The sequence below is a fragment of the Diabrotica undecimpunctata genome, chromosome 3 (assembly GCF_040954645.1).
Source record: "Diabrotica undecimpunctata isolate CICGRU chromosome 3, icDiaUnde3, whole genome shotgun sequence".
Taxonomy (NCBI): Eukaryota; Metazoa; Arthropoda; class Insecta; order Coleoptera; family Chrysomelidae; genus Diabrotica; species Diabrotica undecimpunctata.
In genome coordinates this window covers 139,894,718-139,918,067 of record NC_092805.1, presented here as the reverse complement: position 1 = coordinate 139,918,067, position 23,350 = coordinate 139,894,718, and the positions used below count along the sequence as shown (strand labels likewise).

Here is a 23,350-nt window from a genome sequence, read left to right as displayed (position 1 = left end):
TAATAAGTTGAGTGTTTGATATTCTATTCAGTCTTGTGATGCCAAAAATTCAACGACAGCAAACTATTATAGGAGAGGTTTTTCCAGCAACAGTAAAGTTGAAAATCACTTTAAATTTTCTTTCATTCGGCATTAGTTACAGAAAACTCTTTTATTGGGTTTCAAGGTCTTTTATGTCTAATTTCATACCAGAGGTATGGGAAGAAATCTTCAAGCCATTGAAAGAAAACATAAAGGTCAGTACATAACTTTTTAGTTGTATTTATCACAAAAGTACAATATACGATAATAAAAAAATTATGCATTGCGGAATGCTAAAGCAATAGGATTTTTATTGTCAAGGTGTAAAAAATCTAAATTAATCTCGTCGATTAGATTTTGTCGTTGATAATTATTAGCTTCATTTTCTGTAATAATTGTTAAATCTGACTCTCCTGATGTAAGTGGCAACGGTACAGTATTAATTGTTGTGTGTTAATCTAAAGAGCAATGACTACTTGACGTAATATTGTAACGAATTATATTTTGCCTACCTCATAGGGTGAGAACATAGGGGTAGAAAATTGGGGACAGAAACTATGGGGGCGAAGATAGGGCAAGCAAAACAATCGTTACTTGTGCGTACGACACTCAGGGGGTTGTTGGAGAGCTGGGTCGTGGATAAGTTGAAATAAATGGGTCGGATTGGGGTATCTACACAATGAAACAAAGGGATACTTACATAAATCTCCTGGACAAAATCAATAAAATTGACAGACAAGAAATACCCCTAAAAATAAACACACAAAAAAGGTTAGGAGATTTTTCTAAAATAAAGACAAAAAATAATCAGAGAAATAAATCAAACATTTATTTTTGTCTCAAACAAACAGTCATCAAAAATACAAATGGCACAAAAAATATACTATATAAATAGTTGCAAAATACAGAATAAAAAAAACTTACATGTCTATCTGTTTACAAAGGAGATTGCTATTTATACAAAATCTTTCAAAATGGTTCCTAGGTTATTTATCACTGGCCAAAATAGATTATTAAAATCAAAGATATCTTTATAATTGAAGATATCGTAACGTTTAACCTTTTCTATAAAACATCTTTTCTATACAAGCAAATTAAAAAGTGTCACAAAAAAACAAATTAAACCTAGCTGTCAGATGTCACATTTAATTTTGATGACAAAGAACAAATAGATTGACAGCATAGCCATACATATTACAATTTTTAAATTGTTATGAAAGCAAATTAAAAATTGTCACAACAAAAAAAACAAATTAAACCTAGCTGTCAGATGCCACATTTAATTTTGATGACAAAGAACAAATAGATTGACAGCATAGCCATACATATTACAATTTTTAAATTGTTATGAAAGCAATTCTTGTTTTTTTTTTAAATGTCTATTTTACTTTGAAAATTAATATATTGAATGTTACCTTATTTTTCACTTATTTCACTTAAAAAAGGAACTTGCTACATCTTTGGGATTGAAACTAACCGGACAAATTCTCCACAGGAACAAAGGAAACCATTTCCATACTCGGGAACGACGATCTGAGACGTAAATGGAGTTGGAACGAGCAGGCAAACAAAAAAGCTGGTAGGGACACCCTATATATTACTCTTCAAAATTTCATCAGTCTCCGGTACACTGCATAAATCTTACGATGATTACTCTGTTCTAAACTGCCAGTATGCAAAGAGTATTATCACCTTGACCGGTCCTAAGACATTACACACAAAAAATTGGCTGTGGATTCAAAATCCGCCAAACGTCCTTCTCGTTTGAATGCTCTTGCTCGACCCCTTATCTGCGTTACATTTTACAAATTCAACCTAAATAATTCCCCTTCACGTCTTGCAGCCAGTTTGTGGTTTACGAACCTAAACAAACAAAATTCCCCTCTTGACCTCGTTCTTAGCAACGAACCGACAAAAAAACATCTTGAAATATTTACTTTTAAATTGGGTAACTGGAAATTTTTTTACCTCACAATACATACAGAGAATAGGGGGATTTTAATGTAAATAAAGACAAAAACATATTCTCAGCGGTAATACTGCAAATATACTGCAAAAAGGTCAAGAGGTCGACTGCAAATGAGATGGAAAGATGACATTGAGCAAAGCGCAGGTCCAATGTGGAAAAGACAAACAGAAGACAGAGACAAATAGAGACAAATAAGTTGAATATAGGCCTATATTCAACACATGAATAAATTTTGGGCTATAGATAGAGATAGAGATAGACAAATATCAAAGGTATCAAAAGGATTGAGCTGTGGTGGGACTCTATCCGTGTAATCGAACCTTAGGTGACAGGATATGCTGGAGAGTCCCCGAAAAATTTTTGTGCATATCTGCAAGTCAAGAGTAGTACAGCTTTCTGCATCGTCTAATAGAGATATTCATTCACACTCAGCTTTTTTATATTTTTTAGGAGGTTCTTCGAAATGATATTAGTAGTAGAGAGAATAAAAAGTATTGTCTGGGTACTTTCTTACTCCATTGACTTTATATTTAAATTTCCAGTTCTCTGTACATGATGATTTTTTCATTGTATTTACCACGTAGATTACTATTGTTAGGTATCAGCACATTAATTAATATTATCTAGATTTAGCTATACGATTCACTGCAATTAATTATAAAACAAAATTAAAATTAAATTAATTTAAGTATTTAATTTTAATTAATTATAAAATTAGTAAATTAGTAATTAATTTTGAAAATTAATTAATTTAAAAAAAAAATTATTATTACAAAAAAAAAATATAAACATTATTAATATTATCTAGATATTAAGCCGGCCCCCTCTTAAGAATGCCGGATCCGCCGCTAAACTAACATCCATAATGCCACGTATTTTATTCAGCTATTACTCAATTATCACACTCTACAAAAGTAAATATATTTTGGTGCATTCTAACCAAAATACCGAATGATTATTATGATTATTAAAAGACGATAGCGCTTCAAAATTTCCGTCCAATTCCAGTAATCGCTGATGTGAACAGATATTTCGAGAATTTGAATTCATTAACATTCAATGAAGGTATTGCTTATTTGTAATATTATTGAAATAATTGTATTGATCAAATAGAGTATTGAAGCAGAAATGTTTTAGTCCTTTGAATAAATATATTAAGCAAAATGTATTCAGGGATTACATGAATAGTTTTCGCCACTAAATATTGAATATATTATTATTATCATTTCCATTAACTACATTATTGAAATCTTTAGTTTTTACTTAATTATATGTGAAACATCAAATCTAATACTATTTATTTTTTGTTACAGATTACAAAATGAAGCTGATGGCGATATTTTTTACCATTCTCTGGATAAACGAAGCATCTCTAAAAGAAATCCGTTCAAGAAGCAAATCGAAACCAAAGCCTGTAAAACCAAATAATATGTGCAGCCTGGAGCCAACAGATACGAACAGTATTAGATGCTTCTGTACGAAAGACAAATACCAGCAAGTATTATCGGCAGAGTGTTGGATATTCGAGCCAGTTACAAGAGACAGTTTCATTTGGCGACTAATTGTTGATACCCAACCGTATCTATCAGAATTTAGCATAATGGCTAACAATCAAGGTCAACTGAAAGGAATGCCTGCTGAATTTTTACAGAAAATGCTATTTTTAAAAAACTTTACAGTTTCCTTTGCGCTGCTTGAAAAGTTGGAGAAATATGTACTTGGGAATTCGACTTCTTTGCAAAGATTGAAATTATGCAAAAACCAAATCGAGTATCTGGAAGAATTTTCCATTGCTAACCTACTTTCTCTAAAAGAACTCGATTTAAGTGGAAATCGTATACGAGTTATTCCAACTTTTGTGTTTTTTAACCTTCCGGAATTAAAGTATGTGCGGTTAAATAATAATAACATTTCTAGAATCGAGGATAAGGCATTTTCCGCTTTAGGAAACGTGTTAGAACTTGATCTTTCGGAAAATTATATTTGCGATATTACTAATCTCACATTTTTCGGTTTATCGAAGTTAAAAGTGATTGACTTAAGTGTAAACAAAATTGTGAATCTAGTTTCGAGTGTATTTTCGGAGCTTTGGGATATAGAGGTGAGTTTTTGTATATTTTGTAATGGATTATTATCATCTTATGATAGCGATTTCGATACCAACACATAATTATCAAGTAAAATATTTTATGAAATAATAGAAATAAATAATAGATGTTTTGTGCAGATATAGTGTAGATAAAGTATACAAAAAAAAGTAACAGCCCAAGTTACAAAATAAAAATTGTTTTTTTGCATTATCTCCTAAACTATGACATTTTGTAATAAAAATGGACAAGTTAGTTTCTTGTTCTGAAAGCATTTTTCATAAAAAAGAAACAACAAAATCTAAGCGCACACAAAAATTTTAAGGGGGGTGTGCAGCCCTAAATCCCCCCATACTTTTGAGTACGTTCAAATCAAATGAATTTTGTGGCATCATTAGTTTAAAAGATTATTTTTAAAATCTGTTTTTGCCTCCTATCACTTTTTCAAAAAACAGTTTTTATGAGTTACGGCCCTTTTCATTAACCTTTAAAAAATTACGTGCAAGTAAATAAATGACTTAAATGAATTAACAAGTACAAAAAATGTTTATAACCTCTATAAATATGATATTACAATAAATGTTCAAAATAACCCCCATTTTCTTCAATACACATTGGGTATCGTTTTAATAAGGAGAACCGAATGCGCTGAAAAATCATATTTTTCTGACGGAATTGGTTTGCAGCTTCAATTATTCTAACCCTCAATTGTTGTTCGTCCTCTATTGTTATAGAATACACTTTCTCTTTCATAAACCCCCAAAAGCAAAAGTCCATGTGGTTAAGACCTGGACTTCTGGGTGGCAAAGAAATGAGTGCGTCACGACCCCTTCCGATCTACGAACCAGAATACTGCCTGCAAAGGTATTCCCAGATTTCATTACTGTAATGAGGTGGAGCGTTATCTTGTAGAAACCACATATTTTGCCTTATTACAATATTCACTTTTTCCAAATACTCTTGTAAATCGTTTGCCAAGAACTGCAAACAATTATCACCATTTAAATTGTTGGGAAGAAATACTGGGTCTATTAGATTGTTATCCACAATTCCTGCCCAAACAGTAACTTTGAAAGTCCTTTGGCGATGAGTCGTTTTTTTTGGCGTGAGGATTTTCGTCGGCCCAAATGTGTTCGTTATGATGGTTTGTTATTCCATTTCTACCGAAGGTAGCCTCGTCGGTAAACAAAATATTTCTAAAAAAAATTAACATTTCGAGTATTTTCCATTAACAACCAATCGCAAAACCCAATCCTTTTAGGATAATCTTCAACCAATAACTTTTGAACAGTTGTTTAGTAATAGGGTTTAAGCAGCTGATCCTTCAAACGCCTCCAAACCCTTACGTGAAGAACATTTAGTTGAGCAGCTATTACCCTTGTACTTGTTCCAGGGACTTCTTCAATGATTTCTAAAATGTCTTCATCAGTTGCATCCATTATTGGACGACCACTATTGCCAGCAACTTGCGGTTGGAATGTACCCGTTTGCCGTAAACGACATTCAATGGTCAGAAATAATCGTCTATCGGGTGTATTTCGATTGGGGTATTATTTTACTGCATAACGCTTTGCGGCTGCTGCACTATTTCCTTGACATTCACCTAAGATATTCCCGATAGTGTATTGAAATCATAATTTAATCTGATCCAACTTACCCAAAGTTAAATGCATATCTGCCGTTTCCTGGAATGTGTAGGCCATTGTAATATCAAAATGTTTAATATTAATCTTATTCACACAATAAATGATAACTTATAACAAATTATAGACTATTATTGATGGAACTGATTGTCATTATTGTATCCGTAGAAACTAATTGTAATTTTATGGCCAACTAGGAAAAAACTAGTTTTTGGAAAAAGTAGTAGGAGGCAAAAAGTTTTAAAAATAATATGTTAAACTAATGATGCCACAAAATTTATTTGATTTGAACGAACTCAAAAGTTTGGGGGGATTTAGGGATGCACACCCCCCTTAAAATTTTTCTGTGTTAGATTTTGTTGTTTCTTTTGTATGAAAAATGCTTTCAGAACAAGAAACTAACGTATCCATTTTTATTACAAAATGTCAAGTAGTTTAGGAGATAATGCAAAATAACAATTTTTATTTTGTAGCTTTAAAGGGCTGTAACTTTTTTTGTGTACACTTTTGTACTAAGGTAAGTTAGATTCAATCAATTTATTTTTGTCCCCGGAATGTGCGATTTAATTTATGACGTACCTTTTTGAAACACCCTATATAAATGAGGGTCTACATAATTTTGATGTTTTTAAAACTCCAAATTCACCTCCGAGAAAAATTAATCAAAAACTAATTTTCCTCGGTTAAATCTCCTCCAGAATTACGCACTTTTTGCACTTAATATCCTATTACAAAAATGCTGTCATCAAAAAACAGATATACATAGGTGCATAAATCGTAGACTTTAAAAAGGCATTTGATAAGCTACAGCATGTTAAAATACAGATGGTACAAAATATAGGAATATATAACAAGGATATTCGTGTCATTATTACACTTTACTGAAATCAAATTACTATCTTAAAAATTGGAGATAACTACACTGACAAATTCTCCATACAACGAGATGTTAGGCAAGGTGCATTTTGTCCCCAACATTATTCAATATTTAACCAGACCAGTTATTTTTATTTTATAAAGGCACTTGAGAGACAGCCATATAAAATAAAAATCAACAAGGAACTGCTTATTGCAATCAGATACGTGGACGAAACTGTAATGGTGTCAGAAAATGTCATAGGTCTCTAAATTCTACCTAATCGTATTCACGAAGTAGGAGAGGAAATGGGCATTAAAGTAATCTTAAACAAAACTGAAATACATATAACAACATTATCTGCATAGTAAGCATTGTGATACATGCTAGATAGTACTAGGACACTTCTTTGTTTTTTCGGAACGTAAGAAACAAGAGATGCTTTTGGGTTGAATCCGAAAATTGTTTGGTAAAAATTCCCGAGCAACAAATCCCTTATTTTTTTTACTGTGCCCACAAGATTTAGTGAATTTGCTAGTAATTCATGTGTAGGAGAAAGATCAGTGAAATAGTTATCGCATGTCACATTCCTCTTGTAATTATAATAATGCTCAACGAGTTGCTTTACAACGTGAGATGCAAGAGCTTTGGCTACTGTATTTTCTTGTTTCCTGTATTATGGTATTTCACCTAAAGAGTAATATATTTAGTTGTCACAGGCTTACCATACTTTCATGCCCTACTTATCTGGCTTTGAAGGCATATACTGCTTAAAGTGACACCTACCTCGATACGGAACAAGTTGCTCATCTACCGTTATATTTTTTTTGGTAAATAGTATTTCTGAAAGTTTTGGTTGACTTGATTCCACACATTGCGTATTGCTGCTAATCTATCGTTCCTTCTTTGTTCCGACCTCGTGTCCTTATCGTCAATTTGAACAAATCTCAGCAAATTTTTAAATCATTTTAACCTCATAGTAGCTTTAAATATAGTAGGTCCATAAAACTTACTCCAAAGTATATCTACATTATGGATGTTAGCACTTACATGCCCTGCAGTTAGTAGTAGCTTAATAAAGGTATATAACTCTGTAGAATTGCAATATTGTCAGTTCTATATCACCAGGAATTTTTCGGCTTTTTTATTTGTACACTTCACTATTTCGTTCACAATTTTTTCGTCCACAAACAATCAATAGGAATCAACAGGATCATCTACACTTTGACCAGGGGCTAACATTACTTTGTGTACTTTGCTTTTTATTATGTCGCTTCCAGTTAATGACTCTTCCAGTTAATTCCATCTTTAGTTTCAAAAATACACACTCTGAAATCTGGAAAATTGTAGCTACACACATTCTTCTTTATTATCACTCACATCATCTTGCAGTTCTGCAGCTACTAATGGTTTTCGGGACATTTTATTCGCATTATCCTCTTTCACTGTAATTTCATATAATTTTAGGAGCTTGGTGGCCGACACTAATATCGATATGAAACGACTGGTAGCAGATGCATTATTTATTTCATTTTATACAAAATATGTATAGGTACCTACCTAACAATATAATTGCATTTCAACAATGGTTATATGTTTTTAAAATTCATTTAGAATAGATGTAACACCTACTGTAAGCATCTCTTTGATGTTAACATCAAAGAGAAGTTTACATTGTTTGATACATTATCAGCCTTTATTATTGGATTTTCGGAATCATAAAAGTCGTGTAGGTAATCCACAAAAACCTTATCTGACTGCCAGATAAGAGTTAACATTGATTTCGCTCGCGGAACTGACATTCAATCGCGTTGTTTCTTAGAGAACGGTTCGTTTTAGGCAAAAAGTGACAATAAACATTTTTGTCCAAAATTATCTCAGCTACATTTTTATTTGAAATATTTTTTTACGCGGTACACATTCTTGGTAAATCGATTGCTTTGCGTTTACCCACCTACGAGGGGGGTTTTAGGGGGAAGCCCGGAGGTTAAAGTCGTAAATTTTATTTGCACCTTTTTTGGATTCCCAAATTGATATTCTCGGCAAAATTGAGCTTGTTCGTATGATTTTTAGGGGTCAAATCTCTGACCACTAGAGTAATATAGAATACTACAACTGACTGATATTTAAAGGCAAAATAGAAAGTCGTAGAGGTGAAAAAAAAATGGGTCTTTTGTTTAAAAAACATTCGTGAAAGAACTGAGATATCAAATGCACGACAATTATTCCATCTGGCAGAAGATCGAGAAGCCTTTATTTGTTGGTATTAGGTTATGGTCATAGCTTTTCCCAAAAATTTTTTATTATAATCTTCTTTCGAGAATGACTTCCCAAATGAAAGTCTAAACGTTAAACAATAGGTTGTTAAAAATGTGATTTTCATCACAATCACCACCAATAATTGTGGCTTAATCTTATAAAAACATATTTAAATTAGACATGCCAAAAAAAGTAGTTTCAGAATTTAGTTTCAATTTTAATTTCTATTTTTTACAACTCTATCGTCAATTTCTGATATTTTATATCATCTTTGTCAAAGTTCTTGTTCCGGTTAAGTTTTACTTTACTACATTAAAGAATTGATTTCTGCCTCCCTACCATGGAAAAACTTAAGCATTAGATGTGTCGGTACCTGTGTAGGTACCGAATTAAATTATGCATCGTTTGTATTTTTTTTCTATTTAGATTGTTTTTTGTAGCTAGTTATCTAATATACATTCACAGAAGGTTGCATATATTATAAATGTTGATTCTTATAGTAAAGAAAAACTGATCTTTTATTTTATTGTATTGAATATTCATCAAAAGGTAGTTATTTTTAGAAACTTATTTTCCTAGTTCTAATATTTTTGCATAAATATTTTCGGTTTTTTTGATAACTGTGATAAATTAATAAATTGATACCAATTGCTTCAATCGTAATTTACAATTTACCGAATACATTAAGCCTCTATTTAGTTTCTAATTCCTAGAAAATCACAAAATTATACACAATTTCCTTTTTTATCAATAGAGACAACTGCGCCACGGGTTAACGACTCAAAACTTTCTTTCAACAACTCCGAATTCACTTTCTGACAAGGTATTATATCGGAGAAAACATTCTCTGACCAAAAAGCACGTCGTCTTTAGAAATGGCTTCACCTTTTTAAACGTTTTTATACAACGAAATTTCTTCTGGTTGCGAGGGCAAATATATTTTTCAGACTCCATCAGTGGCGATGTCCAAATAGTCCGTTAGAGAGGTGAGTCGGCCTTGATCGTTTAATAGAAAGGAAACCGTAGTGGGAATCAAATGATTCGACTGCTATTTTGTTAAACGCTAGAGAAGCTTTTTTAAACAACATTTTACTACTTATATTGGATACATTTTCTAAAAAAATTTTATATTCTATATTTACACGGGATGTGTTAGTCAAGCAAAATAAATTCGTCACATATTTTTTGTAGCTGTTCAGTTTGGTTGTAAAGTTGGTATTTGATAACGAATTTTTCAGGTAAAAACTTGAACTAACCTTAACCCTTTGTGGGACAGTGGTCCCATAGTGGAACCACAATTTCAAGAATTTTTATCCTACTGTCCCGGTAAGCGCCGGCCGGAACCACAGACAAATTCTTTAATCCCCTCTCTTACACTATCGGCCATGCATACGATCAGGTTTTGGAGCGCTATAGTGTGTTCTAGTAGGTGATTGATGTGACACGTTTTTCGCTATTTTGCGCGCCAACTACTAAAATTTCTACTGAACGTAAACAAATTGATAATGGCAGGTAAGAACAGCTAAATTAGGTAATTTTGATGGTTGTTAAAGAGATCGTATACAATTTATTCTGATATTTTTGTATATTTTATATTTTCAAGTCATCTAAAAGGTGTGGTTCCGTATGGACCCACAAGTACTTTTTATTATTTTTTGTTGTTGTTTTTATACGGGGTAATATATTGATACGGGATTTGAAAGACTTTACAGTTCCTGAACATTTTTTTCATTTTTATTACAGAAAGAAAACAATGGACAATAAATAATTTAGAAGCTATGGGTAATGATGGTGTATTTGCTTTGATTGAGGAAATACCATCTGACGGAGAGTCAGAAGCGTCAGATATTGATTCTGATGTTGAGGATCTTGGAAATAGTGAACCAGATAACGGCATCCCGGGCAATCAACATTCATTGGAAGAAATGAATCAAATGGTTGACGAAGGTGAACATGAAAAAGAAAATAACGAAAGTGTTTTCAGTGATTCGGATGATTGTACGCCGCTATCTGTTTTTGGGAAAAGGAAAAGAAAGCTTACAAAACAAAAACAAACTGCAAGGAAAAAAAATAATAATGTACATGCAAAGAAAAATGAGATTGTCAAATGGTCAGAAAATATTCAAACTTATTACAAGACACCTTCATCTTTTGTTGAAGAAGTGGGTCCTGACATACCGGATTTACTTGAAGATCCGTTGGAGTTGTTCATGTTGTTATTTTCAGAGGAGCTGTTAGATATATTAGTGTTTCAAACAAATCTCTATGCAACCCAAATGAATCAGGGAAATGCTAACAAATTTACTCATACTAATCGCGAAGAAATGAAGTGTTTCCTGGGGATAAACATTCTGATGGGAATAAAGCATTTACCAAGCTACAAGGATTACTGGTCTTCGAGGACAGATCTACGTGATGGTTTTATTGCATCTTATATGTCTCGCAATCGATTCAGTTGGTTACTGGGACATATTCATTTAAATGATAACAGTCTTGAACCGAAAAAAGGTGAAGTTGGCTACGACAAATTGTATAAAGTGCGACCAATGCTCGATAGGTTATCTGACAATTTCATTCGATATTATAAGCCAAGTGAATGCCAGTCAGTAGATGAGTCAATGATTAGATTCAAAGGTAGAAGCATTTTACGCCAGTATATGCCCAAGAAGCCTGTAAAACGGGGCTACAAAGTTTGGATTCGTGCTAATGAATCTGGTTTTGTTTCAGAATTTCAAATCTACACTGGTAAAGTTAACAACTTACCTGAAAAAGGCTTAGGTGCACGAGTTGTAGAAGACCTCACAAGCAGTCTTGCTGGAAAATGCCATAAAATATTTATGGACAATTATTTTACTTCGTATGATCTTTTGGAACAACTTAGATCCAAGTATATATATGGATGTGGAACAGTAAAAGCTAATACTAAATATTTGTCAGAATGTAATTTTCTAGAGGACAAAACCATGGAAAGGGGAGACACTCAATGGAAGATAAGTGATGTTGGTGTACTTGCTGTGAAATGGATGGATAACAGAGCAGTTCATTTTATGAGTAATTTTCATGATCCTACTGATGTTAAACTTATTTCAAGGAAACAAAAGGATGGCTCCAAAGAAAATGTTACTTGCCAAAATTTGGTCAAAGATTACAACGAGCATATGGGTTATGTGGACAAGTCAGATATGCTCAAATCGTGTTACGAAATTAACCGCAAATCCAAGAAATGGTGGCCTAGAATATTCTGGCATTTTGTTGACATAACGGTTGTTAATGCCTTCATTATTTTTAAAGAACGATCTGGTGGTGCATCAACACTTTCTCTAAAAGAATTTCGGTTAGCAGTTTCTTCAGGACTTATGGGTACTCCTTCGCTTACTCAGAAAGGAAGAAAATCGTCCGGTTCTGAGGTAAATAAATTAAAAATCTGCGTTCCTATTGAAATACGCACCAACAAGTCGGAGCATATGCCAATACATGGAACCAAAGTAAGATGTGCTCGATGCAGCACAAGAAACCAACCTCATCGAACGAGGTGGCATTGCACTGTATGTAAGGTGGGACTATGTTTATCTGAAAAAATCAATTGTTTTTTAGAATATCATAAAAAATAAAGTGAACTTACCTCCTTTATGAATATTTATTATCATTTTATAAAAATTGAGATAGTACTAATCAGTACCAGTGGTTCCACCATGGAACCACCTTCAAACTAAACCACCCCTTATATAAAAAAAATTTAATTGACACTTGACGTTATCTTTTGTATCACTGTATCCCTAACTTGTAATAACTTTGCAGTTTTTTGTTTAATACTTAATTCGGTCCGCAAAGGGTTAAAGCCTTCGTTGCCGAAGCCATAGTTTGTTCATGTTTTTTCGGCATTTTTACAATATAAAGACTTAAAATCATGTTATTTATAAGACAAACAAACAAAGATTTTTCTTTGCTTAGTCAAATAACAGTGTAAAACTATGTTCAACAGGTTTGTTTTTTTTTTTTTCAAGATTTTAAACCTGTAAATAGTGTAGCGTACAATGCATTCCGAAATCAGTATTACTCGTTTGAAATGGAATTGGAAAATTGAGAGATGATTGAAAAGAATAGATTCACAGAAAAGTCAATAGAAAGAATCAAATCATTAAAAATAACGACCTGGCACAATTCTAGACTCCATTATTCGCGTCGGAACGTGAGAAAGCCCCGAATCGAACGGAATCTGATAAATAAGTGAACAATTTAATCCACAAGACGCACTACAAGCATAATAAAATCGTCGCCAGCCGCTACCGAACAAAGTATGAATTATGGTTCGTTTTGTATGAATTCGTAGATTTATTAGACAAGGATATAATTTAGAAATTGATTTACGAAGGCGGAAATACCTTTTAAGTGGCTTGATTTAGTCGATGTTATTATTAAGTAGATAACAAGGTTAAGTATTGTGTTTCTTTAATTAATATTTTATTGACGAATAAAGCTCTTACTTAAACAGACACCGAGGCCCCTTCATCCTAAGCATGAATATAGGAAAAAATAAAAAAATCAATTAATTGTTTTGAGTAAGTAGTTTTAACCCTAGAATACTAACCTTATTTTTACCTTCATTTATACTAACCATCGTAAAATTTACTACACTGAGAAAAAAAATGTGGTCACTGAAAAAGTATTTTATTTAACGTAATTTTACAAATTATTTTGAACAAAGAGATGTTTCTAAAACCTGAAAATCACAAAAAAATATAAATTCTAAATTTTAGAACTACACTGCTGACAACAAAGGGCGCGATGTTCACCACAAAATGGACGTCGGCAGTGTTCGCAATGATGAGTTGTCATTCGACGTTTTTTAGACGGACAAAATTGACACATGGCACGTTTTGACACAGTAGGGCATATTCGTTCTTGCTGCGGCTCCAGATTTAAAATATTTTCAATAAGTAACTTTACCGAGCGGTTCAAAGTTGGCCAATTTACACGATGCTGTAGCCAAGGTTTAGTCAGTTGTTCAGACAAAATGGCCATAAATTTTTTTCTGGTGATGGTTTTTTTCTGCTGTCGTTGTTGGTTATGATTACAAATTATCCAAGAGTTTATGCAAGCTATATTTAACATGCCATAGAACAGGCAAAGAGGCCATCTTCGTGTTTTTCTGGAAATATTCATGTTTCCGCACATTTGGTCAAATGTGTCTACTCCGTACTTGGTTGCATTATAAAATTTAATGATATCTGGCTTTCCTGTTCGATCACATTCTACTGGACCATTGTGGATTGTCGACAGAAGAAGCACAGACTTATTTACTTTTGTCTTATAGGATACCATTGTTTTTTCACCATCAAAGCAAAATAAGGAATGACCAATTTCACGATTTTTGAGATTTATCATCTCGGGAGGTATTTCTCTTTTATTTTGCCGTAGGGTACCAACAATAGTTAAATCGTAAGGAGGTTTTAAGAGCTCCGTTGCTAGTGGTACTGACGTAAACCAATTATCCATGGTTATGTTACGCTTACTTCCGTATACACCCTGAGTTAATTGTTTTACATAATATTCTCCTAGAGGCTGTCCATTGGTTTTAGTTCCCTTTCCTAAATACAATTCTGCATCGAACATATATTTGGTACCTACGTCACACAGCATTACTATTTTCAGTCCATATTTGGCTGGCTTGTTTGGGATATACATCCGGAAAGGACATCTTCCCCTAAAAGCCAGTAGCTGCTCATCGATTGTTAGGTATGATCCGGGCTTATAGGACGTTTTGCAGTTCTGTATAAGATCATCCCATATTTCACGAATGGCTGCTAATAGGTCTGTTTCCTTTCTGTGTGGTCTAGATATTTTAACATCAAAACGTAAACATTATACAAGAAATTCAAATCTTTCCCGGCCCATTAGGGGTTGCATTTTCACGTTAAAGAATGTCAAGTTATTATTTAAATTTGACGTGTTTCGGAATTTTTTATAAATATGTACAGTAACCTAAATAATGAATTTATTCCATTTGGCTTTTACATACTGTATAAATTAGTCAATGGAAGTAACTTTTTTAGGCCTTACTTTTGATAAAACAATAAATTGGAATGAGCATAATTATAAATTACGACAAACAAGTCAAAACCAGATAAACATAACTTAAAATACTATCTAATAAAGTTTGGGGTGCCGACTTTGAAACATTCATTAACCTATACAAATTACTTATTAAAAGTAAATTATATTACGGTTTAATATTTGCAGTGCCGCAAGCAAAACGGTTTACAAAAACAGAATAGCATACAATCTGCAGCTTTAAGATTACCACTGAATGCCTTTAGAACTAGTTATATTAAAAGATTATAAGTTTTAGCGAGAGAACTACCTTTACATATAAGCCGCCAATAACTATGCCTAAACTATATAGGAAAAATATCAACACAGAAACAAAATCCAATATTCTTCCAAATTTGAAATCCCAGTATTGGTTCTATGAAACAAACTATAAGTAGAACTCCCCTTGTAGAACGAATACAATCTTTTTAGTTTGATATATGTCAGCTAAGTCGATCTCTACGGGTACATACGTGTAAATTTTACTCTATGGAAAACCCAACTACTTATCATTGACCTGACCCTCACAAAATACATCAAATCAACTACAAATCCAATCATCATCAAACACTTGTGCTACGAAGTTATATCTCATTATCCTAATTACATTCAAATTACTCACAGTAAATACACTACTCACACTACATATCCATACCTACAAACTGCTGCATCTTTACAGGTGAGAACAAAGCCATTTTGGAAGCCTTAATGTTCTTCAAAACGCATAGTGAGGATAAATACCCTATTTAGGTATAAAAGACTTGCTTTATTAGGTGTAAAACAAATATAGCCAAATATATATAGAACAAAAAAGATTAAAGTGGTATGGACATGTAAGAAGAACTAGCGACAGCAGATGGATAAAGAGAATAACCGAATGGAGCCCCATAGGAAGGAGAAAAAGAGGACGACCCCGAAAATCCTGGAGGAACGAAGTAGACGACGCCATGAGTAAGAGAGGCCTAAACGATGGAGAATGGAACAACAGAGAGAGATGGAAACGGTTGAGCGAGGGAAGGCAGTGAATACTGTAGAATCCCTAAATATATATATACAAATATACCCTACAAATCCAATGTTTCGGGCCATAAAAATCTCAAAAAAAATAGCATTTATCTGGTTACCTCCGCATGTAGGAATAGCTAGAAATAAGAAAGTGGACAACCTAGCAAACACAAGTCAAATAAAGTCACAATATACAACAAAAAAAAAACAAACTCTTAGAAACCTAATTGAAGCTAACTGTATGAAAATGTGACATCAAAACTAGAGTAAATTATTTAAAAGATTTATGTTTAGTTAACATCTATTTAATGTAAATTAATCAAAGCCTTGTGTATATTACTCCACTTATAACCCTGAGTAGTTGATATGGGTTGTATGTTTCCAAATACATAGTATCCGTTCTGTTCTGAGTTAGTTTCTCAGTATCTTTTCTGTTCTATTATTTTTTTTCCATTTTATTTTTATTTGATTTGGTATTTTTTTAAATTTTCTATTACTAATTCCTAATTTTATTTAAATCCTTCCTTCTTTAACACCAAATTCAAAAAAACCAAAACGTTAATAAAACAAAATGTTATTTACTGTTTTATGTAGTGTTATATTAAAAAAACAGAGATTAAATCATATTGTTGTACAAATTTTGAAATAATGTATTTTGTGTAGTTCGGGTAAATTACCCTGTACGTGAAAAACATCATTTATTAACCATAATGTTAGAGACGAGAGAAAAATCCTGATTGCTGCTGTCTATTGTGTAAACTGATGGACCCTTCAACGTGTTCATTCATAACACAATACTGAACATTTTATATATTAATTCAAAATAATATCGAAACATTTTGTATTGTTCTCTTCCGTGTACATTATTCCGATTTTAATACGGTTTACTGACACAGGGTGGATTTTCAAAGAACTGACATAGAACCGAGCTGACGAATGAATTTTTCATAATCACAACAAAGAAAATGCCACTTATGCGCTGGCTACAATGTACAATAATAGGTAAGGATATCGTGTTTTAAAAAATTTTAGTATGTTGTTCAGTATGTTGTTGTCATATGGCCTTGTTTATTTTTTTTTATATATAAAATTACGGCATAAATTAAATAGATCATTTTGTTCTCTGATATTTGAACACGTAAAACATCTTCCAATAATTTTTTACATTTTTAGATACCTACTTAATATAAACTGATTTTTACATACGTAGATTATTACATACATAGATTTTTACATACATAGACTTGAGATAAACTGAATACATTGGTTTTTACAAGCATTGACTTTCAAACATTTATTTTTACACGCACTGATGTATATATTTGGTTATATGTTCCTATTAATTCAAGAAATCTTAAAACTGACGAATAGACACAGTTCCTTTCTAGACAGTCACGAAGCGTTGTATGTTAGTTACACTGATTTATCCTTCTCTTCTCTTTCTTAGCTTTGGTGACATTTTTTTGTCCACGGTATCTTCTACTATTAAGGAGCCTTATTTTTGTTTCTAGGGTGAGCTCATTGCTCTTGAACACAGAGGTCATAGTCAAAATGCACTTTTTGCCTTTCTGATGCGACATTTAATCTCTTGGGTATTGTCCCACGACTCACTGATTTTAGTTCCCAAGTAATTGTACTGTGAGACACGTTGAAGTCTTATTTGGTTCACATTGGATCAACACTTCCAGTATGTTGTTTTTATGTCTAGTAGTTTTTGTTGAGATTGATTTCATTCTTGAAGCCACCGTTCTTTGAACGTAGAGTTAATCCAGTGATGTTGATCTTTCTTATATATGTAGTTTATGTAAATTTTTCGTTGTTAACTAAACTCGTGATTGAATCCACATACATTATACAATGACATTATTTTGCTGAAGTTGCTACAAATGGTTTTTTATCAATCGCAACAATGGGTGGATTGGGTAAATGGTTTCTAAGCTACTCATGAATCTTAAGGAATCTGTTATTATCAGAATCTTAGAATCTGTCTAAGTTAGCGTTCAGGACATGTTCTAATGCTTTGTAGATAGCGAATAGTTTTCCTGTATATATACTGTGCTAAAATTTTAGATTTTGTATGTAGTAATATAGTCATTATTTATAAAGGCACATCCCTCCTCTTTTTCTGATCTGTCAGCATCAGTATAAATTTGTTGGTAAAACTTATCAATCTTACTGTAAAATTGTTAAACCATAGAGGAAGCACTAAGTTAATTACTAGTCTTTGTTAAACTTATGTTTAGGAAGAGTTTTCTGACCATGCAAAGGGGTCGTTATCAAGAGAAATCCTCACGAACCAAACTACATTTTAGATGATGGATCTCTAAGAGTATTGCAAACAGCCATAAAGATAGGTACATGGAACGTTAGAACAATGTACAAGGCGGGAAAAATCTATAATGCCATTCAAGAAATGGAAAGACTCTCGATTAATATTATGGGAATAAGCAAAATGCGCTGGACAAATACGGGATACCGAGTTATCAAAGATCACAAAATATTCTACTCAGGAAATCTTAAGAACGAACATATAAATGGAGTGGGCCTAATTATGAATAATAAAATCGCCAACTGTGTCAGTCACTTTGTACCTGTATCAGAAAGAATGCTCTTAGTTCAGCTAAACACAACTCTCATAAAAACAAACATTATTCAAGTATACGCTCCTACAGCGGACGCCCCAGAAGAAATCATAGAAGAATTTTACAATGACCTTACTAATATTGTCAAAAGGATTCAGAAAAACGAAATAATACTAATAATGGGAGACTTTAATGCCAAAGTTGGCAAAGGACAAAGTGGAAATTTAGTGGGATCCTTTGGTCTAGGGGAACGTAATGAACGCGGAGACCGTTTGATTAAATTTGCAACTGAAGAACAGCTCGTAGTGACAAACACCTTTTATGATCTTTCTCCAAGACGACTATATACGTGGAAATCTCCCCAGGATACTTCAGATCACACAGTACGAAATCAAATAGACTATATTCTTATTAACAAACGATTTAGAAACTTTATAACATCTGTTAAAGCGTACCCGGGATCCGACATAAATTCGGACCACAATCCACTTATCGCCAAAATGAAACTTAGTTTAAAGAAAGTTCAAAGACCAAAAATTATGAAGTACGATATAAACCAACTGAAAAATAAAACAGTAAAGGAAAAGGTACAAAAACGCCTAAAAGAAAAAACATGAGCTCGTACAGAAAAACCATGGGCCCGTACAGAAACAGATAACACAGATGTAGAACTAGAAAATTTACACAAAGTAAGTCAAGAAATAACAGAGAAATACTTAAAACCTGAAAGAACAAATAAAAAGGAATGGATGACGAAGGAGATTCTATGTATGATGGAAGACAGAAGAAACGCTAAAGATAATAAGAATTACTACAACAACATAAATAACGAAATAAAAAGGGCTATTAAAATAGCAAAAGAAAATTGGTTTAGCTCGAAGTGTACAGAGATAGAGTCATTACAACAAAAACATGATTCATTTAACCTCCATAAAAAGATTAAAGAAACGACAGGCTTATATAAACACAAGAACACTAAATTCCTGACAGATAATAAGGGAAACGTAGTACTGGAAATAGAGCATAAAAGAGATATTTGGATTAAATACGTAGAAAAAACTTTTGAAGATATACGAAGTAACACTGGTATTACAAAAAACACCAATTGCGAATCTGGACCACCATTTACAGTCGAAAAAGTAAAATATGCCATCAAAAGCACCAAAGATAGTAAAGCAGTAGGCCCTGATAATTTTCACTCACAATTCTTAAAACTTATGGACTATGATGGCATAAAATGGTTGACAAATATATTTAACAGTATATATGATACGGGCGTGGTTCCCCAAGAGTGGTTAGTGTCAATTTTTATAAATCTTCCAAAAAAATCCAATGCGAGAAAGTGCGAAGACTATAGAATTATAAGCCTTATGAGCCATTTACTTAAAACATTTCTAAAGGTCATTCACAAAAGAATATATACAAAATGTGAGGAACAACTAACAATAACACAATTCGGTTTTCGTGATGCTCTGGGAACACGGGAGGCCCTTTTTGCTGTACAGGTGCTATTTCAGAGATGCAGGGATGTGAATTGTGACATATACGTATGCTTTATAGATTACCAGAAGGCATTTGACAGAGTAAAACATGACAAATTAATGACTCTAATGCAAGAAATTGGAATTGACAACAAAGATCTTAGGATTATCAGAAACATTTACTACAATCAAACGGCCAAAATCAAAATAGAAGACCAGTTAACTGATAAAATTGCAATATAACGTAGAGTACGACAGGGCTGTATTTTGTCTCCATTGTTGTTCAACATTTATTCTGAATGGGTATATAAGGAAGCTTTAGACGGTTGTGCGAAAGGAATACTAATAAACGGTGAATGGTTGAATAACATTAGATATGCAGATGACACTATAGTTTTTGTAGATAATCTGAATTACCTACAGATATTAACAAATCGCATAACAGAAGTCAGCAACAGATACGGACTAGCTCTTAACATAAAGAAAACCAAATTTATGACAATTAGTAAAAAACCAATACTAAACGCTCAACTTACAATCAACCAACAGAATATCGAAAGAGTCGAGCAATATACATATCTAGGCACCAATTTAAATAGCCAATGCGACCACTCAACAGAAATTAAATAGCGAATAATAAAAGCAAAAGCAGCATTCGTTAGAATGAGAACCATTTTTAACAGTCGAGACATATCATTAAAAACAAAATGCCGTCTATTGAACTGCTACATATTCACAGTTCTGCTCTACTGAATGGAAGCATGGACACTGACTGTTGCATCTATGAATCGGCTCGAAGCTTTCGAAATGTGGTGTTATAGGCGCATCTTACGTATATCCTGGGTTGACAGAGTTACTAATGTGGAGGTCCTGCGTAGAATGGGGAAAGAATGTGAAATTCTCATGACCGTCAAAACTAAAAAGTTGGAATATCTAGGACATGTAATGAGAAATCAAGAACGTTCCGGCCTTCTCCAGCTGATTCTCCAAAGGAAAGTGAATGGTAAGAGACGACCGGGAAGAAGACGCATTTCCTGGCTTCAAAATTTATGAAAGTGGTATAACACGACTACCACTGAACTGTTCCGCGCTGCAATAAATAAAGTAAAGATAGCCGTCATGATCGCCAACATCCGGAACGGATAGGTACTTTAAGAAGAAGAAGAAAGGGAAGCAGTTAAGTGGTTGCTTTTCTATATTTTAGAAAGACAATATTATTACCAGGCCTGTATCTATTAAGTATTTCATATAAAGGGGTTTAGATCTTTTCTTTTAAAGATATATTGTGCGGAAACAAGAAGCAAATTGTTTCCGACGTGATTTTCACTATTTGCTGAAACGTTTAAAAATCGGCTAGACTAAGATGTTGTTTTCTTAATTCCAGTGGCTATCTGTGGGTGTGGTACAAAAAGCTCCTAAGTTTCTATTCTTACAGCAGCATTTTGGATTGTTTGCAACTCCACTACAAGTGGTTACCTGGTAGATCCATAAACTATTGAGCCGTATTCGACTTTAGATCTAATGAGGCTTATATTATATACTATCAATAAAATATTTTGACCACATCCCCAATTTTTATTAGGTAAGACTTTCATTATGTTCAAATATTGTTGACAGGATTTCTTGAGATAATGTTACTTAAAATTTAAATGTTTGTTTAAAAATTATTTCCAAGGAATTTAATACAATCAATATATTTTATTTTTTTATTAAAGATTGTAAGTTTTTGACTACTAACATTACGTTTTCTAGTGAAATGGATACATTTACTTTTGTTAAAACAAAATTTCATTCCTGATTTTTTTTACCATTTTTCTAATGCAGAAACAGTTACTTGTAAAGTGTGTTTAATTAGTTCTATGTTTTTTCCCTTAAAATAAAATATTTATGAGATTATCTGCGTATAGACTACTCTTAACTGGTAGAGTATCATTTTTCATAATACTGTTAATAGCAAGAGAAAGAGTAACACTACTCGAGGATCCTTAAGGCATACCATTTTCCTGTATTTTAGTTTTAGAGATGAAATCTTCTACTTTTATTTAGAAGCTTCGGTTTTTTAAAAAGTTAGTGATAAAATTTATATTCCTGTATACCTAACTTCTGTTTCAATTTAAGTTTCAATTATTCCATGTTGTATAAGTTATATAAAAAAAAATACCGCTGTGCAGCTTTGATTATTTGCTAGCGCTTCATGTATTTCGTACTCGATCTAGGGTTGATTTATCTTTTTACAGTCCAGTTTGTTTGTTAGATAGAACAGATCTTTTGCTGGAGTATTCAAATAAGGCGTTGGGTAAAAAATTTTTTGAACTTTACTGGACATACCGATATACTGGACGGGAGGAGTTTGGGTCTGAACGTGGTTTACCAGGTTAAAGGATAGGTATTGTGTATATATTATTCCAAGTCTGTGGAAACACTCGTTTTATCCATTTTTTGGTATATAAGGATCTTTAGTAAATAATCAGTTTAACTTTAAGGCAAATTTTTCACAAAAATATTAGGAATATCAACTGAACCAGGATCATAATTTTTAATAGAATTTATTGATTCAGTTAACTCTTTGTCTAGCATTGATACATTTATTGGTAGGTAATCGCTTTTATCATAATTAAATTCTACTACTTCTTCTTTGGTTTTAAGTTGTAAAAACTCCTGCGAAAAGTTTTCATTACTTAAATATGACTCGTAGGATCATGCTAATACATTGGCTATTGCAGATCTAGATGTATGAATTTTGTTATTGTCTCGAAATTTTATTAATTTGTTTTCACACTATTGCTGCTGGGGTAGAACTGTTTATTGTTAATAAATAAATTTTTCCACGATTCCTTTTTTGCTTCTTTTACCGCTTTTCTACTAGTAGCCCTTATCTTCTTATAGTTTAGAAGATTTCCCTGTGTTTTTGTATTCTGTATTTATTAAATGGTCTGTGAGTCTTCTTTATAGAATCTTGACAATGATTGATTTGCTACGAAAAGTATGACAAAAAAAAGTAAGTCGTTTATATTGTAATTCGGAGATGGATCTTAACAAGAATTCAATTAATTCTCCATAAATTGTATATACGGTAACCAATCTTCTATTTCTGTATTCTTTCTAGTGTAAGATTAAATTGTTTGTTTGTCTTCAAAATGTATCATTATAGACTAGGCGGGATCTGTAGAAATTCAGACCATAATGGACATTTTCCATAGGAAGCTATTTTTTTGCTGGAATCCCTTCAGGATGTGCCCAATATCGATAATCATGATATGCGCCAGTCGCAAACCCTGTGCAAAATTTTTAATTTAACAAAATCTGAAAACAGTTGAAAATTTCTCATTTTTTTGCTCCTATTTTCGTTTATAATTC

At 32.7% G+C, this 23,350-nt stretch overlaps 1 protein-coding gene across 1 annotated transcript in view; it reads left to right on the top strand.

The window, feature by feature from the left end:
• Window positions 1-3,304: 3,304 nt before the first annotated feature.
• Window positions 3,305-23,350, top strand: part of LOC140437476 (uncharacterized) — a 411,556-nt gene continuing 391,510 nt past the window's right edge. The window contains exon 1 of the mRNA XM_072527026.1: window positions 3,305-4,091. Coding sequence (XP_072383127.1) covers window positions 3,312-4,091 — 780 coding nt within the window. The 5' untranslated portion in view covers window positions 3,305-3,311. The remainder of the gene's footprint in view (window positions 4,092-23,350) is intronic.